This window comes from Sciurus carolinensis, chromosome 18, assembly GCF_902686445.1.
Source record: "Sciurus carolinensis chromosome 18, mSciCar1.2, whole genome shotgun sequence".
In the NCBI taxonomy this organism is placed as follows: domain Eukaryota; kingdom Metazoa; phylum Chordata; class Mammalia; order Rodentia; family Sciuridae; genus Sciurus; species Sciurus carolinensis.
This window is the reverse complement of record NC_062230.1, coordinates 9331340-9352141: the sequence shown is the minus strand read 5'-3', so window position 1 is coordinate 9352141 and position 20802 is coordinate 9331340. Positions and strand designations below refer to the sequence as shown.

At 48.5% G+C, this 20802-nt stretch overlaps 1 protein-coding gene across 1 annotated transcript in view; it reads left to right on the top strand.

Annotated features, from left to right (window-relative positions):
* The window catches only part of Trrap (transformation/transcription domain associated protein), a 113330-nt gene extending 93325 nt beyond the window's left edge, over window positions 1-20005 (top strand). Inside the window, 11 exon segments of the mRNA XM_047532927.1 lie at window positions 800-1001; window positions 2101-2265; window positions 3604-3694; window positions 4879-5078; window positions 5957-6218; window positions 10981-11206; window positions 11886-12103; window positions 13378-13562; window positions 16206-16409; window positions 16499-16693; window positions 18969-20005. Coding sequence (XP_047388883.1) covers window positions 800-1001; window positions 2101-2265; window positions 3604-3694; window positions 4879-5078; window positions 5957-6218; window positions 10981-11206; window positions 11886-12103; window positions 13378-13562; window positions 16206-16409; window positions 16499-16693; window positions 18969-19253 — 2233 coding nt within the window. The 3' untranslated portion in view covers window positions 19254-20005.
* The last annotated feature ends 797 nt before the right edge of the window (window positions 20006-20802 follow it).

Below are 20802 nucleotides of genomic sequence, written 5' to 3'. Positions count from 1 at the left end.
GATGGGTCTGTAGTTTTCTTTTATATCTTATCCATTGCTGATGGGACAGAAAAATGGTGTCATTGCTATGGAAAACTGTTTGACAATTCACAAGAAAATAAAAGTTACCATATGAGCCCTTGGTATTGGTATTGATCTAAAAAAAATGGAAACACATGGTTGATCAGAAATTTTTGTAGCAATACTAGTTCCTAAAGTCAGAATATGAAAATAACACATATGCATGGATAAAAGGAAGTGTGATCTTATAGTCCATGAAATATTCAGTTATAGGAAGGGATTGAAGTTCTGACCCCATGCTCCAAAATGCATGAACCTTAGAAATACTGTGCTAAAGGAAAAAAGCCAGATTGAAAACATCCCAGGCTATATGGTTCAGTTTTTATGAAATATGCAGAGTAGGTAAATCCATAAAGACAGCAGGATGATGGTCCTTGGGGGCTTGTATTTGGGGGTTCAAAGTGACTGCTTAGGAAGTGGTTGCAGAGCATCATGAATATGTTAAATGACACTGAAATGTTCACTTCAAAATGGTTTAACTTTGCTGGGCACAGTGGTGCACGCCAGTAATCCCAGCAGCTTGTGAGGCTGAGGCAGAAGGATCACGAGTTCACTCAGCAACTTAGTGAGGCCCTAAGCAACTCAGTGAGATCCTGTCTCTAATAAAATATAAAAAAAGGACTGAGGATGTGGCTCAGCGGTGAAATGCCTCTGGGTTTAATCCCCTGTACCAAAAAAAAAAAAAAAAGGTTAATTTCATGTTATGTGAAGTATATTTTGGTTTTGCCTCTCCTCACAGGTCTGAGGAAGCAAACAAAGCTTTTTCTGCAGCTGTGCAGATGCATGACGTGCTGGTGAAAGCCTGGGCCATGTGGGGTGATTACCTGGAGAATATCTTTGTGAAGGAACGACAGCTGCATCTTGGGGTTTCTGCCATTACTTGTTACCTGCATGCATGTCGGCATCAGAATGAGAGCAAATCAAGGAAATACTTGGCCAAGGTGAGATCAAAAGAATTATCTTTGACCTTTAGGTCTGGATCAAAATTTAGCTGTAGTTCACTAATCCATGCTGGGTGTGAGAGGATTGATTTCATGCCTTAACTCCTAATTCCCATCTCCTCCAAGTGTCTTACACAGTTCCAATTTAAAAGTAAGAAAATTGAGACCTGGACATCCTTAGGGTCCCAGGACTTCTGCATGACAAAGCTTTACCTAGAGTCTAGTGCTTTCTGTGAGAAAGACACTCCCATTCTGCAGAAGGGAACTGGAGTTAGGGCTCAACTCCTGGATGTCCACCTGTCAGATGTGGGCATCTCTTCAGCAGTTGTGGGGCTTGTGTCCTTTGATTGCTGGTGCTCCCCTTACACAGTGCCCCACCGTGGCCCTGAGATGCAGCAGAGTATTGAGCATGTGCAGTTCCTTGATCTAACATCAGCATTTAGAATGTACATCAGCACATGCGCATGGTAGTTTAACTAAGCCTGTGAACACCCAGATACCTAAATTTCTGACTCTGAGATCGCTTGCTTTTAGATATAACTGTTCATATATCTAAAAGAAAGGCATCCATGGACACCAGGCTACCAGCCTTTGTCCTACCAGGGGCTAGTGTGATGGTGATTTGAGATTTTTAGCCAAAAAAAAAAAAAAAATCTGTTTTCCATGGGGAAGGTCATACATGTGAAATTAGCAGGTTGGCAAGTCCTGGCCATCTGCCTATCACTGCCTTGCAGTCACTGGTCACTGCTAGCCTAGAGGTTGGATCAACTAGTAATTGTCATTAAAGCTAAATCAAAGAAAAAAGCTATTCAAATTAAGGTTTTATTTAACTGTAAGATTTTTATGTTAGGGCGGGGGTTATAGCTCAGTTGGTAGAGTGCTTGCCTCATAAGCACAAGACCCTGGGTTCAATCCCCAGCACCACCCCCCCCCCCACACACACACACAGATTTTTATGTACATTGTATTGTCTCTGGTAAGATATTTTTTCCACATCCAGTAAAGCTACTCAGTGTGGAATCTTAAAGTTGGGGGGAAAAGTCATTTGATTGAGGGCCTCGATTATTGTTCAACTCTAGAACCTCCCCCTCTGCATTAGGTGCTGTGGCTTTTGAGCTTTGATGATGACAAAAACACCCTGGCGGACGCTGTTGACAAGTACTGCATCGGTGTGCCGCCCATCCAGTGGCTGGCCTGGATCCCGCAGCTCCTCACCTGCCTGGTTGGCTCCGAGGGCAAGCTGCTTTTGAACCTCATCAGCCAGGTGGGATTCACAAGATGTTTGTGTTCACAGAAAACTTTGACTTTTACATTCTTTCCTTCCATAAAGCTTGTTTGAACACTCAAAGTATTGAAGATAGTCCAAGAGGCAAGAAGATTTAAACATTCAGGTGTCACTTAATGTAAAGCATAATTAAAAGTTACTGAAGAACACATCAGGGTTGAAATGAAATAGACAATAACACATTATAGCATTAAGATTGTAATTTCTTTGCTTGGTTTTCTTTCCACATAGGGTGCAAGTTAAGTAAGATTCTGTTAAATATAAAATTGCTAGTGTTACTCTGAGAATTATAGTGAAATGAAAGTCTAGCTGGGATTTTTGCATCTGATTTCCTGTCCTGTCCTTGGAGCCCTTCAGAGCTCCCTTGAAACTAGCACTTGATTATGACTGCTATCCTTCATGCAGGTCAGCTGCACCTGTAAGTGATGACAGTTCTTGCAGGGACTGGGGGTGAGGCTGGGAATTGGGCAGGCCCTGTTCCCATAGGTGGCCTTTCAGAACTGTCAAGGTATTGAGGAACTTTTCACAAAAGAATAGCGCAGCAGCTGTGTGTTTCAGAGTATGCTGTGCTCATTTCATTTGCTCTTTATGTGTGGACATCATTCTTGTGTGCGCAGAAATGATTTTCTTTTTCCTCAAGAGAATGTTGCTGTCCTCCTGGGCCCTAGCATTTTGCTTAGTTATCTGCCAAGATGCACCCTCACTCTGTTTGTTATTGCCATTCATGGAACATCTCTTAAAATGACTTTAACCAGGCACCCCCTGGCCTGTGGCAGAAAGTAGATATCACTACTTTCTTCATATATAAGAAAGATCTGATTAGCATGATAATGTCTACTTGGCCACAAAATTCCACTTTGGCAAAGCTGGTGTCTTTCATCTTAAATAGATACTTCTCAGTGTCCTCCTTCTTGCAGTTACACAGAATAAAAACTACTTGATAATGGGATAAACTAATAATTCACTGCAAACAGTGAATTCCCAATATAATGACTATTTGGTATTTATGCCTGGCAGGGATCCAGAGACAGATATCTTTTGCTTTCCTCAGAAGCAGTTTCTCTGACATGAACAGTCCCTAGGCAAAATTGATGAAATTCGTGCGTTGATCTGTTTTGGGTCTTTAAAAGCTGAACAGGATATTTCACCTGCTGTTTAATATGGCTTTGTGCATTAGATCAGTGACGCAGTACTTGCTTCCTAGGAACAAATGCAGATCAGAAAGCCATTTCTAACTTAGCATCAGTTATTTTCAGTATAAATTGTCTTCATCCAGAAGGCACAGCATGCAGTTTATGACTTCTTATCTTTGAGCAGGTTGGACGTGTGTACCCCCAAGCTGTCTACTTTCCCATCCGGACTCTGTACCTGACCCTCAAAATAGAACAGCGAGAACGCTATAAGAGTGGTATGTCTTGGGTGGGGCTGACTGGCCGGGTCTTTGAAGGGCTTGTTCTGTGGGGTGTTCCATGTCTCACCTGCTGTGGACACTCCCCTGCCCCGCACTCCCTCCTACACACAGCCAGTCTTTAATCAGGGACCCGAGGTCAAAGCCTGATGTCTTCAGTAATATTACATTGTGGTAGGGTGTTCATCTGAGTGACTGACCCACAGGTAGAAAAGATCTGTGACATTTTTAGCTATAGAGAATTATGAAAGTCACCTTCCACCTTGGTAATAAAGCAACCTCGTGAGCAGTATGTCAGTTGCTCTGCATGTGTGTTGTGTAGGTTGGAAGGAACGTCTTCAGGTGTCAGAAGTATCAGCGTCTGTCTTGTTAGTTGTTTCTAAAACATTACTACTAACATAAGACTTTAATCTACATTGGATAGCCTTAGCATGTAAAGAAAAAACTAAAGGTGTCAGAGATCGCTCAACATGGTACCTTTGTAAACAGTTAAAGGTCCATTTGCTTCACAGTGTTTTTAACATCAAATCTTCCTAAGGCAGTGAGTGATTCATTCTCTGGAACGTGGCAGCATTACAGGGCAGTGAGATGAGGGCGAGGGGCGCATAGTGCCTCTCAGCTGCCAGCCTTGGTTGTCTGAAAATGGAGGTCTTTTAACATGAGACAGCTGTGTGCAGCGTTCCCACGTGTTTCTCCTCACAGTAAATAAATGTATTTTCTTAAAATGTCATTGTACAAATGCAGGTTCGTCTTTTCTGGATGAACAATGGAGAGTTGCTTATTAACTATTTTGGATTCTTTGAGCTTTAATAACAAGCTCAAAGGATATTTGTCCCAAAATTTTATTATGTAAGCATCCAGACTTACGGAGAAGGTAAAAGGAACGCACAGCACCCTGGCTCTCCCTGGGCTCGTCAGTTGGCCTTCTCACTCAGCATGCACACTGACCTTCTCTCTAAACCATCCAAAGCCAGATTATAGATTACCATGTTCTCTGTCCCTAAATGAGTTGACACAGCTTCTCTTAGAACCAGGACATTCTCCATCATCCATGGGAAGTGGTCTCGTGGAGGTTCCCACACCGGCAGGAACCAGTGTTCCTTTGACCGGTGGGTCCTGTAGAGCTCTGAGCTCAGCATTGGTCGGTTTTGCGCTGACAATGGCGTTGTGTGTGTTGCTCTCAGATTCTGGACAGCAGCAGCCAAGTTCAGTGGGTAACCAGTCCCATTCTGCATCAGATCCAGGGCCCATAAGAGCAACAGCACCCATGTGGCGCTGCAGCCGAATCATGCACATGCAGCGAGAGCTCCACCCCACTCTTCTGTCTTCCCTGGAAGGTATCGTCGATCAGATGGTCTGGTTCAGAGAAAACTGGCACGAAGAGGTATTTGGATCTGATTTTGCAATTGCTGGTTACTTATGGAGGGAATGGATCATTCTGTACGCTTCTGTGATTATCTCATGATCTTCAAATTTAGCTGTCTGGTCAGCTTATATGTTTGCTACCGAATTTAACCATGGACCCGATGAACATTAACCTCTGCACACTAGTACAGCCTGAAATATTTGAAGCAGAAGACTTTAGAAGAAAAGGATGAAACTGAGAATGCCATTTCTTGCTTTTAAAATAGCTGCGTTTTCTACTTCAGTGACTCAGTTACTTAAGTGCCACTGGTTGACCTGGTAGCAGCTGTGTGAGCAAGTTTGGTGGCATAGGCAGCAGGCAGTTCTAATTTCCAGAAATAGAAGTCGGTTCTTCAGGGGTCTCTTCGGCAGCTGGGCCACCTCCTTGAGGTTTGCCTAAGCTGCTGATAAAATCACACACACTTTACTGGTTGGTATTCACCTAGTTAGGTCCTGGGGCTAGCTGGAATTTATGTGCAAGCTCTGTGTGTGCAGGTGAACATAGTGAAACTATGCCTGAACAAACTGCCTGAAAACCAGGTTTTCATGGTTGACCAGGAGGCAGGTATGTGCATTTCCTGAAAAAGTGGAGTTTTCTGATTTATTGTTGTTTGAGTGTTCAGAACCCTTACCCCATGGGTTAAAAATGAAAAACAAAACAAAACCCCCCGCCCCCCAGCTCACAGTGTTGTGCACACAGGTCTTTCATCTGTTCTGCACACACTGATTCGTACCTACTGGGGGCCAGTGTGGGGTGGGTGCAGAAATAACCCTGGGGCAGGGAGCTGTGTGTGACAGCCAGTTTGGACTGGCTAGTTGCTCTGCTTGGTTGATGATCTCTGGCCCCTCTCCCACTAGGTGCTCAGACAACTCCAACAGGGCCTGGCAAAATGTTACTCTGTCGCCTTTGAGAAAAGTGGAGCAGTGTCCGATGCCAAAATCACCCCCCACACTCTCAATTTTGTCAAGAAGTTGGTGAGCACGTTTGGAGTGGGTCTGGAGAATGTGTCCAATGTCTCAACCATGTTCTCTAGTGCCGCCTCTGAGTCCCTGGCCCGGCGGGCACAGGCCACAGCTCAGGACCCTGTCTTCCAGAAGCTGAAGGGCCAGTTCACAACAGGTGAGTCTCACTCTTCTTTCCCTAGTAAAGTTTCTATTTTTCCTTGGTCTTTAACATCTCAACTAATTGTATTCATTCATTTTCTTATCACTGAGTGTACTGGTTAGACTGTTTAAAACATAGACTTCAGAACATGAGGAACCCATGACTCTCATCAACAAGAAACTACATGTACATCCTTCTTACTACAGAAGGTTCAAGACTTGTAGCTCAGAGACAGGAGTTAGAAAATGGGAGATTTTCAGACCAAACCCTCTTGCCTCCTTTGACCCTTACCCACTTGGTTTTGGTGGAAAACAGATTAGAGTGAAGTGGTCAGATCTAAATGTGCAGGACTTGTAGTGACGAGTACAAACTGGACTCTGATGTCAGAGCACCTGAGGGATTGTGTTTTCATTACTTGTCCCGAGTTCAGATGAGTGCATTTCCCTAGGCCCAGAGGAGTTTGAGTCCTGGCTCTGCCCCTTACTGTGATCTGATGGGAACACATCCAGTTTCCTGTAGCCAGGTGTCTTCATCTGTCAAATGGGGACCCTTGCCACCCACCCTGTGTCCCCCCAGTGCATTCTCATCCGTACTTTTGCACACACGCAAATGCCATCCTGTGTGCCCACACTCTGTGTTGCTTTAGTGCCTGGTTCCAGACAAGTCACTTTAGCCACCCCAAGACTTCTATAGGCATGAGTGATTTTCATGTGAAAGCAAGGTTTGTTTTACACAGCTTTCCAGAGTTAAACAAAACATTTCTGATTGATCATTACTGTTGTTATAGCTGTTTAAAACCGTGTTTCTTCATTGATAGGTTAACATAAATGTACTATGCTAGGGATCAAACCCAGGGCCTCATACTGCGCGGCAAGTGCTCTACCACTGAGCTACAGATAAAGTAACCCCAGATAAAGTAAAAGACTCATTGTATGTATCTTAGAGAATATAGTTGAGGATATACACACACATATAAATGTAGATTGAAATAATGTAAAAGAAAATATCCCATTAATTATAAAGGAGATTTTGCAGGGATAGCCATGACTTACTCGGAATGCACTGGAGTGCAGCACATACCCTACCATCACTTCAGACAGTCCCCGGGGCTGGGCTCCTGCTCTTGATGTATAGGTTGGGCATTTGAGGTAACGGCCTACCTCGTGGACCTACACCAGGGAGAGTGCGCTTTGGAAAATCAAGGATAAGTCCTGTCCTTCTGCCTTTCCTGCTGGGAGCTTTCATCATCTTGATTTTTACCTTAGTGAAGTTTGTGTGGTGCCTTCCCTTTTCTCTGAAAAAGGAAGCATCTGGGATGAAAGTTTTGTGGAAACCATATTTTACTTAAAAGAAATGATATTCAGTATGTCTTTATCTTAGAATATCAGATCATTTCATTAAATACAGTCTGAAATAAAGAATTAAAAATGGGATGAAGCAAATGGATTTTGAAGTAAATTCAAAAAACCTGAAATTCAAAAGAAGTTGACTTATGAAGCTTCCAGCCCACTGCAAACTGCAGACGTTTCAGCTGTGTAGATCAAGAGCTCCCCCTGCCATCGCCCTGCTTCTGGGGAGGCCATTTCTGACCTCAGTTCTTACTCCTTCTCTGGAATGTGTTCTAGTCTCAGATGCCCATAAAAAGATGAAAGAAAGTTTAGAAACAGTGCATTGGTTTATTCCAGAGAAGGGAAAGTGTCTTTTCACATAGGAACTTGTGCACAAATATTCATAGCCATTTTATTTCTAATGGCCCCAAACTGGAAACCACCCATACCCCCTTCTTGAATGGAATAACAAAGTATAGTTCATCCATTCTCAGGGAAAATAGAAAGGACTCAGTTGATGCATGCAGCAACTTGTATGATCCTCAAAGAAGTTATGCCAAGTACAAGAAGGCAATCTCAAAAGGATACACACTGCATGGTTTTAATTTATGAAATATTTGTGAAATAATTATAGAGATGGGTAAAAAATTAGTGGTGGGCAGGTGTCAGGGATTGAGGAGTGGGTGTGTCTATCAAGGGGTAGCAGAGGGGGACCTGATAGCACAGTTGAGCATCTTCACAGTAGTGGAGGTCAGAGGTCACACAGGAAGTCACAGGACATGACCCCCCCCCAACACACACACACACACACACATACGTGTATAACCAGTGAGCTGTGTCAGCTTGGTGGACTATTCCAGTGTCACTGAGTTCTGCATGGAACTGTGGTTGTACAGGGTGTTGGCATAGGAGGAGGGGCTGGGCCTTCCTGTGTGTTTCTTTGCAACCTGCTGTAAGTCCATGGTTATCCTGCATGACAGTTTGTAAGGAGTAGACCAGACACACAAACCCAACAGCTCCTTCTTGATCTAGAGGAAAAGGAACAGCCTCTGTGCAAAGCTGCCCAGGTCTGTATGGCAGAGCCCGTCCAGCTCTGCTGAGGAGTCTCACTGTCTTGCCCTAGCGTGTGCCAGCCTCTCTGGCCACCTATTTGTGTGAAATTGTGACCTTGTGAGAAATTCTGAGAAAGGACATGACAGTGCTTAAAATGAAAGGAAAATCAGCTGCGGAGGTGTAGCTCAGTGGTGGAGTACATGCTGAGGCGCTGGGATGATCACCATGCCTGGCCTCCTCCCCGCCAAAAAAAAGAAAGAAAAGGAAGCTGGGGAAAAATGCCATATGGCGGGGAGCACATGCACAAGTAAACACATTGACTCTAGTGAAACTGGTTGCGCTTGAACCCAGTCAAGTTCATGCAGAGGCAGTGAGGACTGGGCTATTAGAATTGCCAGGTCTCGGGCTGGGGTTGTGGCTCAGTGGTCGAGTACTCACCCAGCATGCGTGAGGCCCTGGGTTCAATCCTCAGCGCCACATAAAAATAGATGAATAAATAAATAAAGGCATCGTGTCCATCTACAACGAAAAAATAAATAAATAAATAAATAGACATTTGCCAAGTCCCGTGCCGAGTGCCCACGTGTGCTAACTCAGCAAACCCTTACAGCGTGGGCTGATCCCTCTCGTTCCGGTTGATGGGTGAAAAAACTGGCCTTAGGAGGCTAAGTGTCCACGTGTGTAAAGCTACAGAGCAGTGAGTGCTGGCACCGGGGCTGGCCTAGGGGAATCCCAGCTGGGAGGTGCTGCACTGCACCACCAGCTGCACACCACCCAACAGAACGCGCCACAACACTCTCCAGCCAACCTGTGAAACGTGGTAGACAGGGCGATGTGCGTACCGTGTCTTCTCTTCATTAAAGTCTGACAGCTAACTTGTCCCCAGCCTTTGGTCACTTGTGGGCTGAGCTCCACCTAGCGCCTTTCTGCCTAGCGGCCATTCCGTGTGGAGAATGTGGTGGAATGTTACTGGACTTGTTTGCTAGGCACCAGCAGGTGACTTTGGGCAGGTTCACCATGACACTGGGTGCAGGAAGAGGCAAGGGCAGGCCTGCCCTTGGACAGCCACACCCTCTGGAGCCCTGCCCGTGTTGGCCACCCGTGCTTGGCATCCATTGGGTCTTTGCCAGTTTCTGCTTAGACTGCTGCCATTAGCCCTTCAGCCGCTTTCTTGGGCTTTCGCCTCCGTCTGACTTGGTAACTCCAGCTATGAGCCGCTCTAGGAAGGGAGAGGCAGGCAAGAGACAGTCTCGACCAAGCCTGCAGCAGGCTCTGACCAAGTGGGGCTGAGAGAAGGCGGTGCACAAGCCAGTGAGCATGCAGGAGAATGTCTGAGGGCCCCTTGGGTAGGAGGTGCTGGGGAGAAGCCTGCCTTCCTGTGGGCAGATGGCCTGTGAAAGTCGCTGGCCATTGTGCAGCCTGCACTTCACTGGGTCTTAGGACGGTGCCTCCTTATGGCTGCCCTGAGGTCCTTATTTCACACACACAAAACACTGGTGCTAATCTGGAAGGAAACTGAGGGCTTTTAAAGGACAATTTAATTTATTTGAACTTATTGGAATTTATTGAGTCTCAGTAATATCTGACAAATACATTACCTAGGGATTTTTCCTTTTTTTCTTTTTGACAGGGGGGAACCCAGAGGCACATTACCACTGAGCTACATTCCCAGCCCTTTTTATTTTTTTATTTTGAAGATAGGGTCTTGCTAAGTTGTCAAGGCTGGCCTCAAACTTGCTGTCCTCCTTCCTCAGCCTCCCAACTCACTGGGATTATAGGTGTGTGCCACTACCCCGACTTTCCCAGGGATTTTTTTAATTGCTTAAGTGAGAATGTTTTCTGTTCTGTCATTTAGATTTCTTTCCATAATCCTGAGAATTCATCTTTCAGTGCCTTCTGGGTATGTCCTTGCTGTCACATCAATCACTCTGTTGTCTTTGTCACAGGGGCCTTCATTTCTTAGTGTGATTGACACTCATACTCGGGTGGTGTGCCCTTGTGTTGTGATCCTTTGGTCCTGGTGACGTGAGCTCCCGAGCTGTTGTGGATATTCATGGGCTGCTAGTGAGGGCTCCAAGCCTCACATTCTGAAGTGGACCTAAGAGCAGGGCCTGGGCCCTAGGCCTATGTGTGGCCTCAGCCCTCTGAAAGGAGCCTGTTGTGACTGGGGATGCAGTTTGATGTTGGGTTCATCTTTCTTCCTCCTCCTCAACATTGTGAGAGGTCCTGGACAACAGCTGCTCACTCACTTCATATTGTGCACTTGGAAGAGCAAGTGGGACTTAAGATACTGTGCTCCTCATCACATGTAGGAAATGCCTCCTGTAATTGTAGGTGCTTGAGTGGTAATTTTGTAGTGATGATTGAAATGTTTTTAATTATGTTTTATTTTGCAGATTTTGACTTCAGTGTTCCAGGATCCATGAAACTTCATAATCTTATTTCTAAATTGAAAAAGTGGATCAAAATCTTAGAGGCTAAAACAAAGCAACTTCCAAAATTCTTCCTCATAGAAGAAAAGTGCCGATTTCTAAGCAATTTCTCAGCACAAACAGCTGAAGTAGAAATTCCTGGGGAATTTCTGATGCCGAAACCGACACATTATTATATCAAGATAGCTCGGTGAGTGCATGTGACCTGGCATTTGGAGGGGGCTCCAGGGTGGGCTCCGGGCAGAATCTCAGACATTGATTCCCTGGATTGGGAGAAGACATGATTGTTCTAGAAGTTGAGTAAGTGGGTACCTTAAAAATCTTGATCTGACTCGTAAGTTAAATGTCCTGAGTGAATGTTGGGTTGCTTTCCAGGGAACCTTTTCTGAATCGTCATACCATCTGACAAAAGACAGTTTCCCAGGCTTTTATGAACTCTCCACACACAATAGTCAAAGCAGAATTGGACGGTTGTAGCATTTACTAGAGTGTGCCGCGTCTCACTCGGGGTATAAGCAGTTAAAGAGGGCTCTGTCAGTAGTAGTGGTGGTGGTGTTGTGTATTTATTTCTAGATTAGACACAGTGCTCTGCTTTTCTGTAAACCCAGAACTCCATTTCCCCTTTCTTCAAATTGCGTCCTGTCTGGCCAGCCCTCCTCCCTGACTTCCACAGTGCCCGGTGTGGTGTAGAATGTTGGTCCATCTCCATACCTTGTCGGGGTGGGATGGGTGCAGATGAATCATTCGTGACTGTGGAACTGCACAACCTACTTCTCTGTGACCATCTTGAATACTCTGTTTTCTTCCCAAGAAAAGGTTGGGAAACCAAGACTTGGAGTTCGAGCTTCATTGTTTGCTTGCTTTGCTAGGTTTATGCCCAGGGTGGAAATTGTGCAGAAGCACAACACGGCTGCCCGCAGACTATACATCCGCGGGCACAACGGCAAGATCTACCCCTACCTGGTCATGAATGATGCCTGCCTCACGGAGTCACGGAGGGAGGAGCGTGTGCTGCAGCTGCTGCGCCTGCTGAACCCCTGCTTGGAGAAGAGGAAGGAAACCACCAAGAGGCACCTGTTTTTCACGGGTACCCTGATAGCCATTCTGAGGGTGCAGCGGCTCAGGCCCGCCCCCAAGGTCCTTTGTGTGTGTGGGCACAGGGAAGCTTCCCAGACTGCACTGAGAAAATGACTGCGGGATGAGGTGCCGTCTTGATGGCCCTGCCCGGGGGCAGCTGCTCCCCAGCTTCAGGCTGCTCCCTGAGAAGTGAGGGCTCAGTGCTGAGTTAAGGCTCCATGAAACGACCACAGCAAGCATTCTTTCTTTACCTGAGTTGTCACCCTTTTAGCCGTGGTGAGCATGCATCCAATTCTGTGTGGTGCTTTCTCCTGACAGCCCAGGGGTAGTCCAAACCTTCTTGACCTTAAGTTTAGTATCTCAAGATAAGAAGTAGATTCAGAAAGAGGTCTGTGGCAAGCTCGCTCACAGTGCATCTTAGAAGGCAGTGTGTACTTTCTGACGGATGCAGCATGGTCTGTAGCCATGGGGTACAGAGCATTCTTTGTTTCTTCCACCCACTCTAGTTAGCACTGAGTGACAGTCAAGCTTGTGCCCTGGAGTCATCTTGGGAATTTTTATGGACTGAAGCCAGGGCAGCAAGCCGACAGCTGTGGTTTAGCTGATGGTAGACTGAATCAGCCAGCTTTGTTCATCAGAAGTCAGAATTGCCTTTGTTGTCTCGGTGGCCTGGACACAGACCAGGGCCAAAACAGGACACTGCTCCTGCCTGCCTTCTCAGCAGCTCCAGCACAGGCCACCATGGGCCCACACTGGGCAGTCTGGACCTTGATACTTCTGGAATGACCTCTCTCTCTTTTGGAATCTTTCAGCTGCTTCCAGCTCTATTTGACCAAATACCTTAATAACTTAATCTAATATCTTAAAGTATTTTCTCATTTAACCCACAAGCAGCCCTGTGGGGCTTATCTGCACCATAGAACACAGAAAACAACCCGAGTGATATTTACCTGAGTATCCAGAGCTGGAGCGCAGCCTTTCTAGCCCAGGAAGGTGAGGTAGCAAGGTGCCTTTGAGCAGAGGGCTGGGTTCTTCTGTGGCCTCCCGCTGGGGAAGGCATCTGAGCACCAGCAGTCAGTACTTTGTGTTTTCAGAGATCGCCTCTGAGGAACCTGTTTGTGAGCACAGGGTGACAATTGCCTAGTGCAGACTGAGCTTTGTGCTATCTGCTGAGCACATGGGTGTGACCCCGTATTCTTCCTTCCCTCACCCAGTGCCAGGAGGTGGGGTTGAGTGCCAGCCTGGGGTTCTTCCCTCTCAACCTGCCCCATTTCTCTTCCCCAGTTCCCCGGGTGGTCGCTGTGTCCCCGCAGATGCGCCTTGTGGAAGACAACCCCTCTTCGCTTTCCCTCGTGGAGATTTACAAGCAGCGCTGTGCCAAGAAGGGCATCGAGCACGACAACCCCATTTCCCGTTACTACGACAGGCTGGCCACAGTGCAGGCGCGGGGGACCCAGGCCAGCCACCAGGTACCATGCAGGCCAGGCAAGAGGCCATGCTGCTGCCCGAGCCCTGGCCAATGAGGAAGTCGGTGGGGATTCTTTGAGGGGTACTTCTCTCATTAAAGTAACCTCATTAGACTTAGGAGATGGTAGAAGTCAGCCAGTGACCCTAATGAGGGACATTTCTGCAGAGGGTTTGTTGTGACCAGTTAGAGGTAAGTTCTCCTCAAGAGAGTATTGACCTCCTTTACTTACAAAACTCGGAAACTAGAATTTAAAAAATCAATTTATGTCCACCTCACTTGGCACTTGGCTCTGATCTGAACTAAGGTGGACCATTTGTTGTCTCTGTTTATCCACTTAACTGTTGGCAGCCCCTGGTGTGTTCTTGGGGCGTTAGGTGATATGCCTCTCTCTACTGTACATGTTTTCTAAAATACTGAAAGTGGCAAACTCTGAAATGTGGAGCCCAGCTGTCCAACTTGCCTTGGGGCAGGATGCCAGGCGGACCATAGGAGTCCTCGATCCCCTCACCTGCAATCCCTCCAGGACTGCAGGCCCTTTCCTCGTTGCCAGGTTTCTGCCCTTGCCTGAGGAGATTTTAGTCTAGGCTTGGAATGTGTACCCAGAGGCAGCCATTTTGGCCTCTCTTGCGTGCCATGTGGTACTTGTGCGCACTGCAGAGAGGCCAACGAGTGGAAGCCACGAGTGCTGTCGCCTGGGGGCTCGTTTCAATCTGGCTGCATCCTGGAGCCCTTGGTTTTGTTTAGGCAGAGTGCGCCCACAGCTGCGTGTTTGACCTCCATGGCAGGGCCTAGCGTACAGGCAGGGCTCCGGGTGGTCCAGGTGGGGTCTGGGACAGCGTCCCACCTTTGTGCAGGCAGAGGGAACAGATCCCTGTTTTCTGATTGACCTCTGTGGACAGAACTGTAGCCTCCTTTGTGAACTGGTACCAGGGATGTTTTTGTGACACAGGTCATAGCTTGGTCATTTTGTGGACTGGAGATCGTTTGGAGGTATTTATGGGAGAGGAGTAGATCACTTACTGTTGGCAGTGGAAGCCAGTGGCCTCTGTCCACAAATGTGCTCTCACATCAGAGCCTCCAGTTGTTTTATAAACAGCATTTGTAACCAACCAAGCTGATGTTGGTCCATCTTAAAAATGCTACGTGAGCCAGGCATGGCGGTATATGCTTATAATCCCAGCCCCTCAAAAATCTCAAAATAGAAAATAAAAAGGGCCTGGTTAAATCCCAGTACCAAAAGAAAAGTGCTGCATGGGTCCTGCTGAGCCAGACACCGACAGCGTGGAGTGACCCAGCTTGGCGTGCGCTTCCTACTCTGTGCCTGCTTTGTTTTGTTGCTTACTCTGCTCCTTTGTCTTTCGTTTGTAGCAACACCTTTGCTGAGATGTAATTCACTTACCATGACGTTCACCGTCAGAGTTCACGTTCTAGGGCTCCCAGTGTGTTAGAGTGTGCAGGCACCAAAACATCTCCGCCCACTGCTCATCCTCCCTTTTCTTCTGTCCTCCCAGCCCTGAGGACCACAGACCTTTCTGCCTCTGAATTTGCCTATGCTGGACGTGGAATTCTGTAATACATGGGTTTTTTGTGGGGCTGGGGGGTTGGTACTGGGCTTTGAACCCAGGGGCACTCTACCTTTGAGCCGCATCCCAGCCTTTTTAGTTTGAGACAGGGTTTTGCTAAGTCACCGAGGCTGGCCTTGAGCTTGATCTTCCTTCCTCAGCCTTCTCAATCACTGGGGTTACGGGCATGTGCCACCATGTCTAGTATAACATGTGGACTTTAGTGACTTTTTGGAGATTTTATTAATTGTCTTAAACTGATTTGCATCCTTTTGGGGTGTGTGTCTGTCTGTCTGTCTGTGTGAGGACCTGCCTCATCAAGGTTCAGCAGTTCACACCTCTGCCTTTGCCTCACTTCCTGATTGTACAGTCTCAGGTCCACAGAGGGGCACCTCGGCCTTCTTGAGGTCTTTGGTGATCACACACATGGCCCTCCAGGTTCCCAATCCCTGCTCTTCTGCTTGGCCAGTCTCTGTGGGTTCTAGCTGGTGTCTTTTCCTCTGGTGCCTGCGACATTGAACAGTTGTCATTGACTTTTTTCAGATGCACTTTAGATATGTCCTCCCTGAGGGAGCTCGGGGTTTGGTGAGATGGAGACAAGCGCCATGAATGGAGCTCTTTGCAGTTAGTCTCCAGACGGTTCGGACAGAGGCAGTTCTCTGGGCCAAGGCTTTTTGAGGAGTCACCAAACCCTGCTTGCTCTTTTTAGACTAACTCTTTGGTTTATGCTGTTTGTGCTGTAATCATCTTTGAGTTGGAAGGTGTGGTCGAGGTCCAGCTATTTTGTTCTTGTTAATGGCCTGGTATATTCTGTATTTGGCCTGGGTGGAGATCGTTTTCAGATAGCTACCTTCCTTTTTGTAAGACATAACCACACATCACATAACTAATGCTTTTATTCAGACAGTTCCATTGGCTCTTAGGTTACACAACATTGAGCCCCGGAGGGAAATTGAACAATCTTGTACATTCTTGTGTTTAGTCAAATAATATTGGCAGCAAAATCCTTTACTGGTGCTTAGTAAGTAAACAGTTGCAATTTGTAGAGGAAAAAAGAAGAGTCATGAAGTGGTGTGTTTCAGGTCCTTCGAGATATTCTCAAGGAGGTGCAGAGCAACATGGTGCCCCGCAGCATGCTGAAAGAGTGGGCCCTGCACACGTTCCCCAATGCCACGGACTACTGGACCTTCAGGAAGATGTTCACCATCCAGCTTGCCCTGATTGGCTTTGCAGAGTTCGTCTTACATTTAAATAGACTGAACCCAGAGATGCTGCAGATCGCTCAGGTAACTTGGCGTGAACAGGCAAACCCTCTTCTTTCAACTTCTCCATTCTGCTGCTGAGTCCCTAATGCATCTCCTCCTGTGAAATGCAGGACACCGGCAAGCTGAATGTTGCCTACTTTCGATTTGATATAAATGATGCAACCGGGGACTTAGATGCCAACCGTCCTGTCCCTTTCCGCCTCACGCCCAACATTTCTGAGTTTCTGACCACCATCGGCGTCTCTGGCCCGTTGACTGCCTCCATGATTGCTGTTGCACGGTGCTTCGCCCAGCCAAACTTCAAGGTGGGTCATGGTGTCGTCCTGTGAGAAGCACAGGCCTTACAGCACCTGCTGAGCTGGTAACAAGTGGACAGAATGCTGAGGTGGAACACTGTGGAAAGGGGCCCTGCAACATTCCCTATGCAGAAGTGTTTAGGATGTCAACGATCTCAGTTTGCAAAAAGCAACCTAGTGTCCTCTGTTGGATGGTCTTCCCAGCTGTTACTGCTGCCTGTCACTTTGGTGCAGAAACCCTCATTTCCCTCTTGGCACACCGTCCTGACTTGAAGGGCAGAGGCTTCTCTGTGGGATGGCGCCTGCTTTCCTGGGGCTGGCGTGAGGCTGAGCTGAGCTGCAATGCAGGCATGCTCAGACTCCCAGGTAGGAGGATGCCCTGGGCACCTGCTGAGTGTGAAGCCACCTGAGAGTGTCTGGCAGCTCTGCCCATGGTGACAGGACAGCAGCCAAACCTGCCATTTCCAGGGTGTCGTCCCTGTGTCCAGCGGTGCACTGGCTGCTTCAGTGGGTTCTCTCCAGTCTCCCCCAGGACATGTAAAAGTGGGGAGCTGAGGCTCGGGCAGCAAAGAGATAGCCAGAGGTCCAGGAGCTGCCAGGGGCAGTGCAGACTGCACTTGAAGTCCGTGCCTTCTGATGGAGCGTGTCCAGAAGCTCACCCTGAGGGCGCTGCTCTCTTTAATAGTGGAGGCTGAGCCAGGAGGATCACAAGTTCAAAGCCAGCCTCAGCAAAAAGTGAGAGGCCCTGAGCAACTCAGTGAGACCCTGTCTCTAAATAAAATACAAATAGGATTGGGGATGTGGCTCAGTGGTCGAGTGTCCCTGAGTTCAGTCCCTGGTACCAATATATGTGTGTGTAGTGGAGACTGAGCCCAGTCTTACCTTCTTTCTTGTTAGTACAGTTGTGCTTGTTCTTTTTCACTCCCTCACCCCCTTAGCAGCGTCCATCAGGGAGGGTTCAGAACTTGCTGCTGTCCAGAAGGCACACGCTCAGAGACGGCTTTAAAGTACTTTACTTCACACACACCCTGCCCTAACTAACGTTCCACCTTGCACACCGTCAGCATAGAGTGCTGTTCTGGGATGTAGTCACTCACCCGCGTGACAGAGTGAAGGTGCCAGGCCCCTGGGCTGCTCCAGGAGAAGAGTTTGTCGTGAGGAGGTGAATGCAGTGCGTGGTTGAACAGGCCTGGACCAGGAAACTCTCACTTAGGTCAAAATGTCACACTTCTGGAAACCGCATTAGGATAATCCCTAGATGGCATTTCATTTGAAAAGTCATAAGAAGGCTCTCCACCACAGGGGCCTGTCACCACCCTGGGAATTTGCAGACAGTGGTGGCATTGCTGGGAGGAAACTGGAACTTCTCTAAACTCCGGGCTCAGATTTCTTACAGTCTAAATTTAGTGAGTGCCTTTAAGTCAAGCTCTGATGCAGGCCCTGGTGTGAGCCGTGTGGCTCTCTGCTAAAATCACCTTCTGCTGACATCAGGTTAACCTATGGGCTGGGGTTAGGCTCCACCCAGCCAGCCTGTCACCTTTGCCCGGCTCCCCACTGGCAGCTGGAGTGATCCTTTTAGACAAGAACCAAATCTTGCCACGTTCTTCCCAAGACCCTCCTGTAAGTCAGGCCAAAGCCCTGACCACAACCCCTAACGAGGGCGGGCTGCAGAGGGCCTGCTGGACGCTGGTCTTTGCACTGCATTTGCTAACCTTTGCCTGTTTAGTGGGGAGGGAACTTATCACTGCACCCTGCTTATGATGGGAAAACTGAGGCACAGGGGTTAAGTAACTCTCCCAAGGCCACCCTTGGTGGTGGACCCAAGCTACCAACCTGACTGTGCTGAGACCCAGGGCAACCTGGGCAGCAGCCAGCCTCTCACCGACCTTCTAGGTGGACCAGACAGCCCAGTGCCCAGGGCTTCGCTTGGCTGTTCTTCCTGCAGCACCCTCACTTCCTCTGGTCTTGGACGTGACCCCTCACAGTGCTCCTGGGAGGACCTCCTCCCCGTCCTACCCTACTCTGCTGTCCACAGTGCCCATCGCCCCCGCCGCATGGCGTGTTATTTGTTGGAAAGTGGGGCATGCTGGTCTTCTGTTCTCTCCTAGCCAGCGCTCGACAGTGCGCAGATGCAGTGAGTCGAGCAGGTCGGCGCAAGGCGGCACGTTCCGCCCCGACGCAGCCCGGCTGGGGTGCCAAGGCTCTGGCTTCACTCGCCTGCTGTGCAGCTGCCCTCTGGTTGTTCCTGATGAACAGGAGTCATTTCCTTCTCTCCTTCGCACAGGTGGATGGCATTCTGAAAACTGTGCTCCGGGACGAGATCATTGCTTGGCACAAAAAAACCCAGGAGGACACCTCCTCTCCTCTCTCAGCCGCCGGGCAGCCCGAGAACATGGACAGCCAGCAGCTGGTGTCCCTGGTGCAGAAAGCTGTCACCGCCATCATGACCCGCCTGCACAACCTGGCCCAGTTTGAAGGTGGGGAGAGCAAGGTGAATACCCTGGTGGCCGCTGCAAACAGCCTGGACAACCTGTGCCGCATGGACCCTGCCTGGCACCCGTGGCTGTGACCGCGCTGCTCCACCACCCGGAATGTGAAGGCGTCTCTCGGGCTCCACGCCCGCTGGCTTTTGTGGCCTCTCTCTGCCTTGTTAATTTTATTTACTCCAGTCCTGCGGTTTTGCTGAGTCGCAGTTATCTTCCCGATGGTGTGTGAAAGAGGGCACATTTGGTCTTGGAAACCGCACTGTGACCGTCACCTGGGCTACTAGAAACGACAGAGCCCAACTGACCTAAGTTTTCTTAACGCCTCTTTAAGGAGCCAGGGTTCCTGGCCTGGAGTCTCTTGTGAGTTCTTTTTTATGGAACCCCTCCCCGTGAGCAGCAGCTGAACTGAGGAGCCAGGGCAGCGTCGAACCTTGGTACAGAACCTCAGCGGTGTGCAGACCAGTGTTGGAGAAGCGGGGATCGAGCACAAGCTTTCACGCCACGCCTCCCTGGCTTTGGGAATCTGGCCGAGGCTTCCGCCCTGGGAAAGGCCCTTCCCCCTAGTGCACAGATGTGGATGCGGCGGTGTGAAGACCCAACCCTGCAGGTTGGCGGCAGATCTTGTGCTCTTTTCTGCTGGCGCTCAGATGTCTCCTAGATACTATCATTGTACCTGAAAAAAATCATTCTTTCCTTTCTAATTTAAAAAGAAAACAGCAGCAATGAAAATTTGTCCCTTTAGCCTTGTTATGTTCACATTTTTATAAATCCGAGCATTGAGAATGTTCTAAATTTGTACAGTGTGATTTTTTTAGAATAAATATTTTATAAAAGGGTTTGTCGTCCTTGTGTTAAAATGTGTCTCTGTGAGTCGTTTCCTCTGCTTTGACGTCCCTCAGCCTTTGGGAACTCGAGGCCCAGAGACAGTGTGGGCTGCTACTTGGCGTGGCTTCTTGGTGGAGGCACGAGCAGCCTGGGCAGGCTCAGCGACCCAGTGGTTGCAGGTGACAGGAGTCTGGTCCTGATGGTGGCAGCGTATCCAGCTCACATGTGTCATGGCTGCGCTGTGCGATGCACCCGTAGCTCACAGAGACCTCAGCTTGGAGCATTGCGTGTGTGCTCGGTTCTACCAGCTGAGTGCCTCCGTCAAATGTGGACCTGACCAGGCCCGTCCCTCCAGGGCAGCAGCATGAACAGAGCACAGAGCCCCTGACCCGGCGAACATGGGACAGTTTCAAGCACAGGTCATGACACCACAGGACAGAGGGAACAGGCCGCACTCACCTGCTCCGTCACAGAGGGCTTCCCGCTGAAGCCCTAGGCTTCCACGAGGAACGCAACCCCGGGGGTGACTCGTGGACCAGGTCAGCAGGCCCCCTTCCCTGGGCTCTGGACTCTCCCAGCATTCCTTTTCTTCCCTGGTGACGCTGGTTGGCATGGGGTCTGCCTGAGGCTGAGTTTACTCCACTTCCCCTGCAGTCAGGTCTGGGGAGCATGGCTGCCTGTCGCAGCTGGGTCGTGCCTGGAGGCAGGCTCCTCTGCAGCATGGGGCGGCAGCTGCTCTGGAGTCTCTGTTGGTTCCCAGTCCTCAGGAAATAGGTGGATTTCCAGCTCACGGAGAGGGTGAGTACC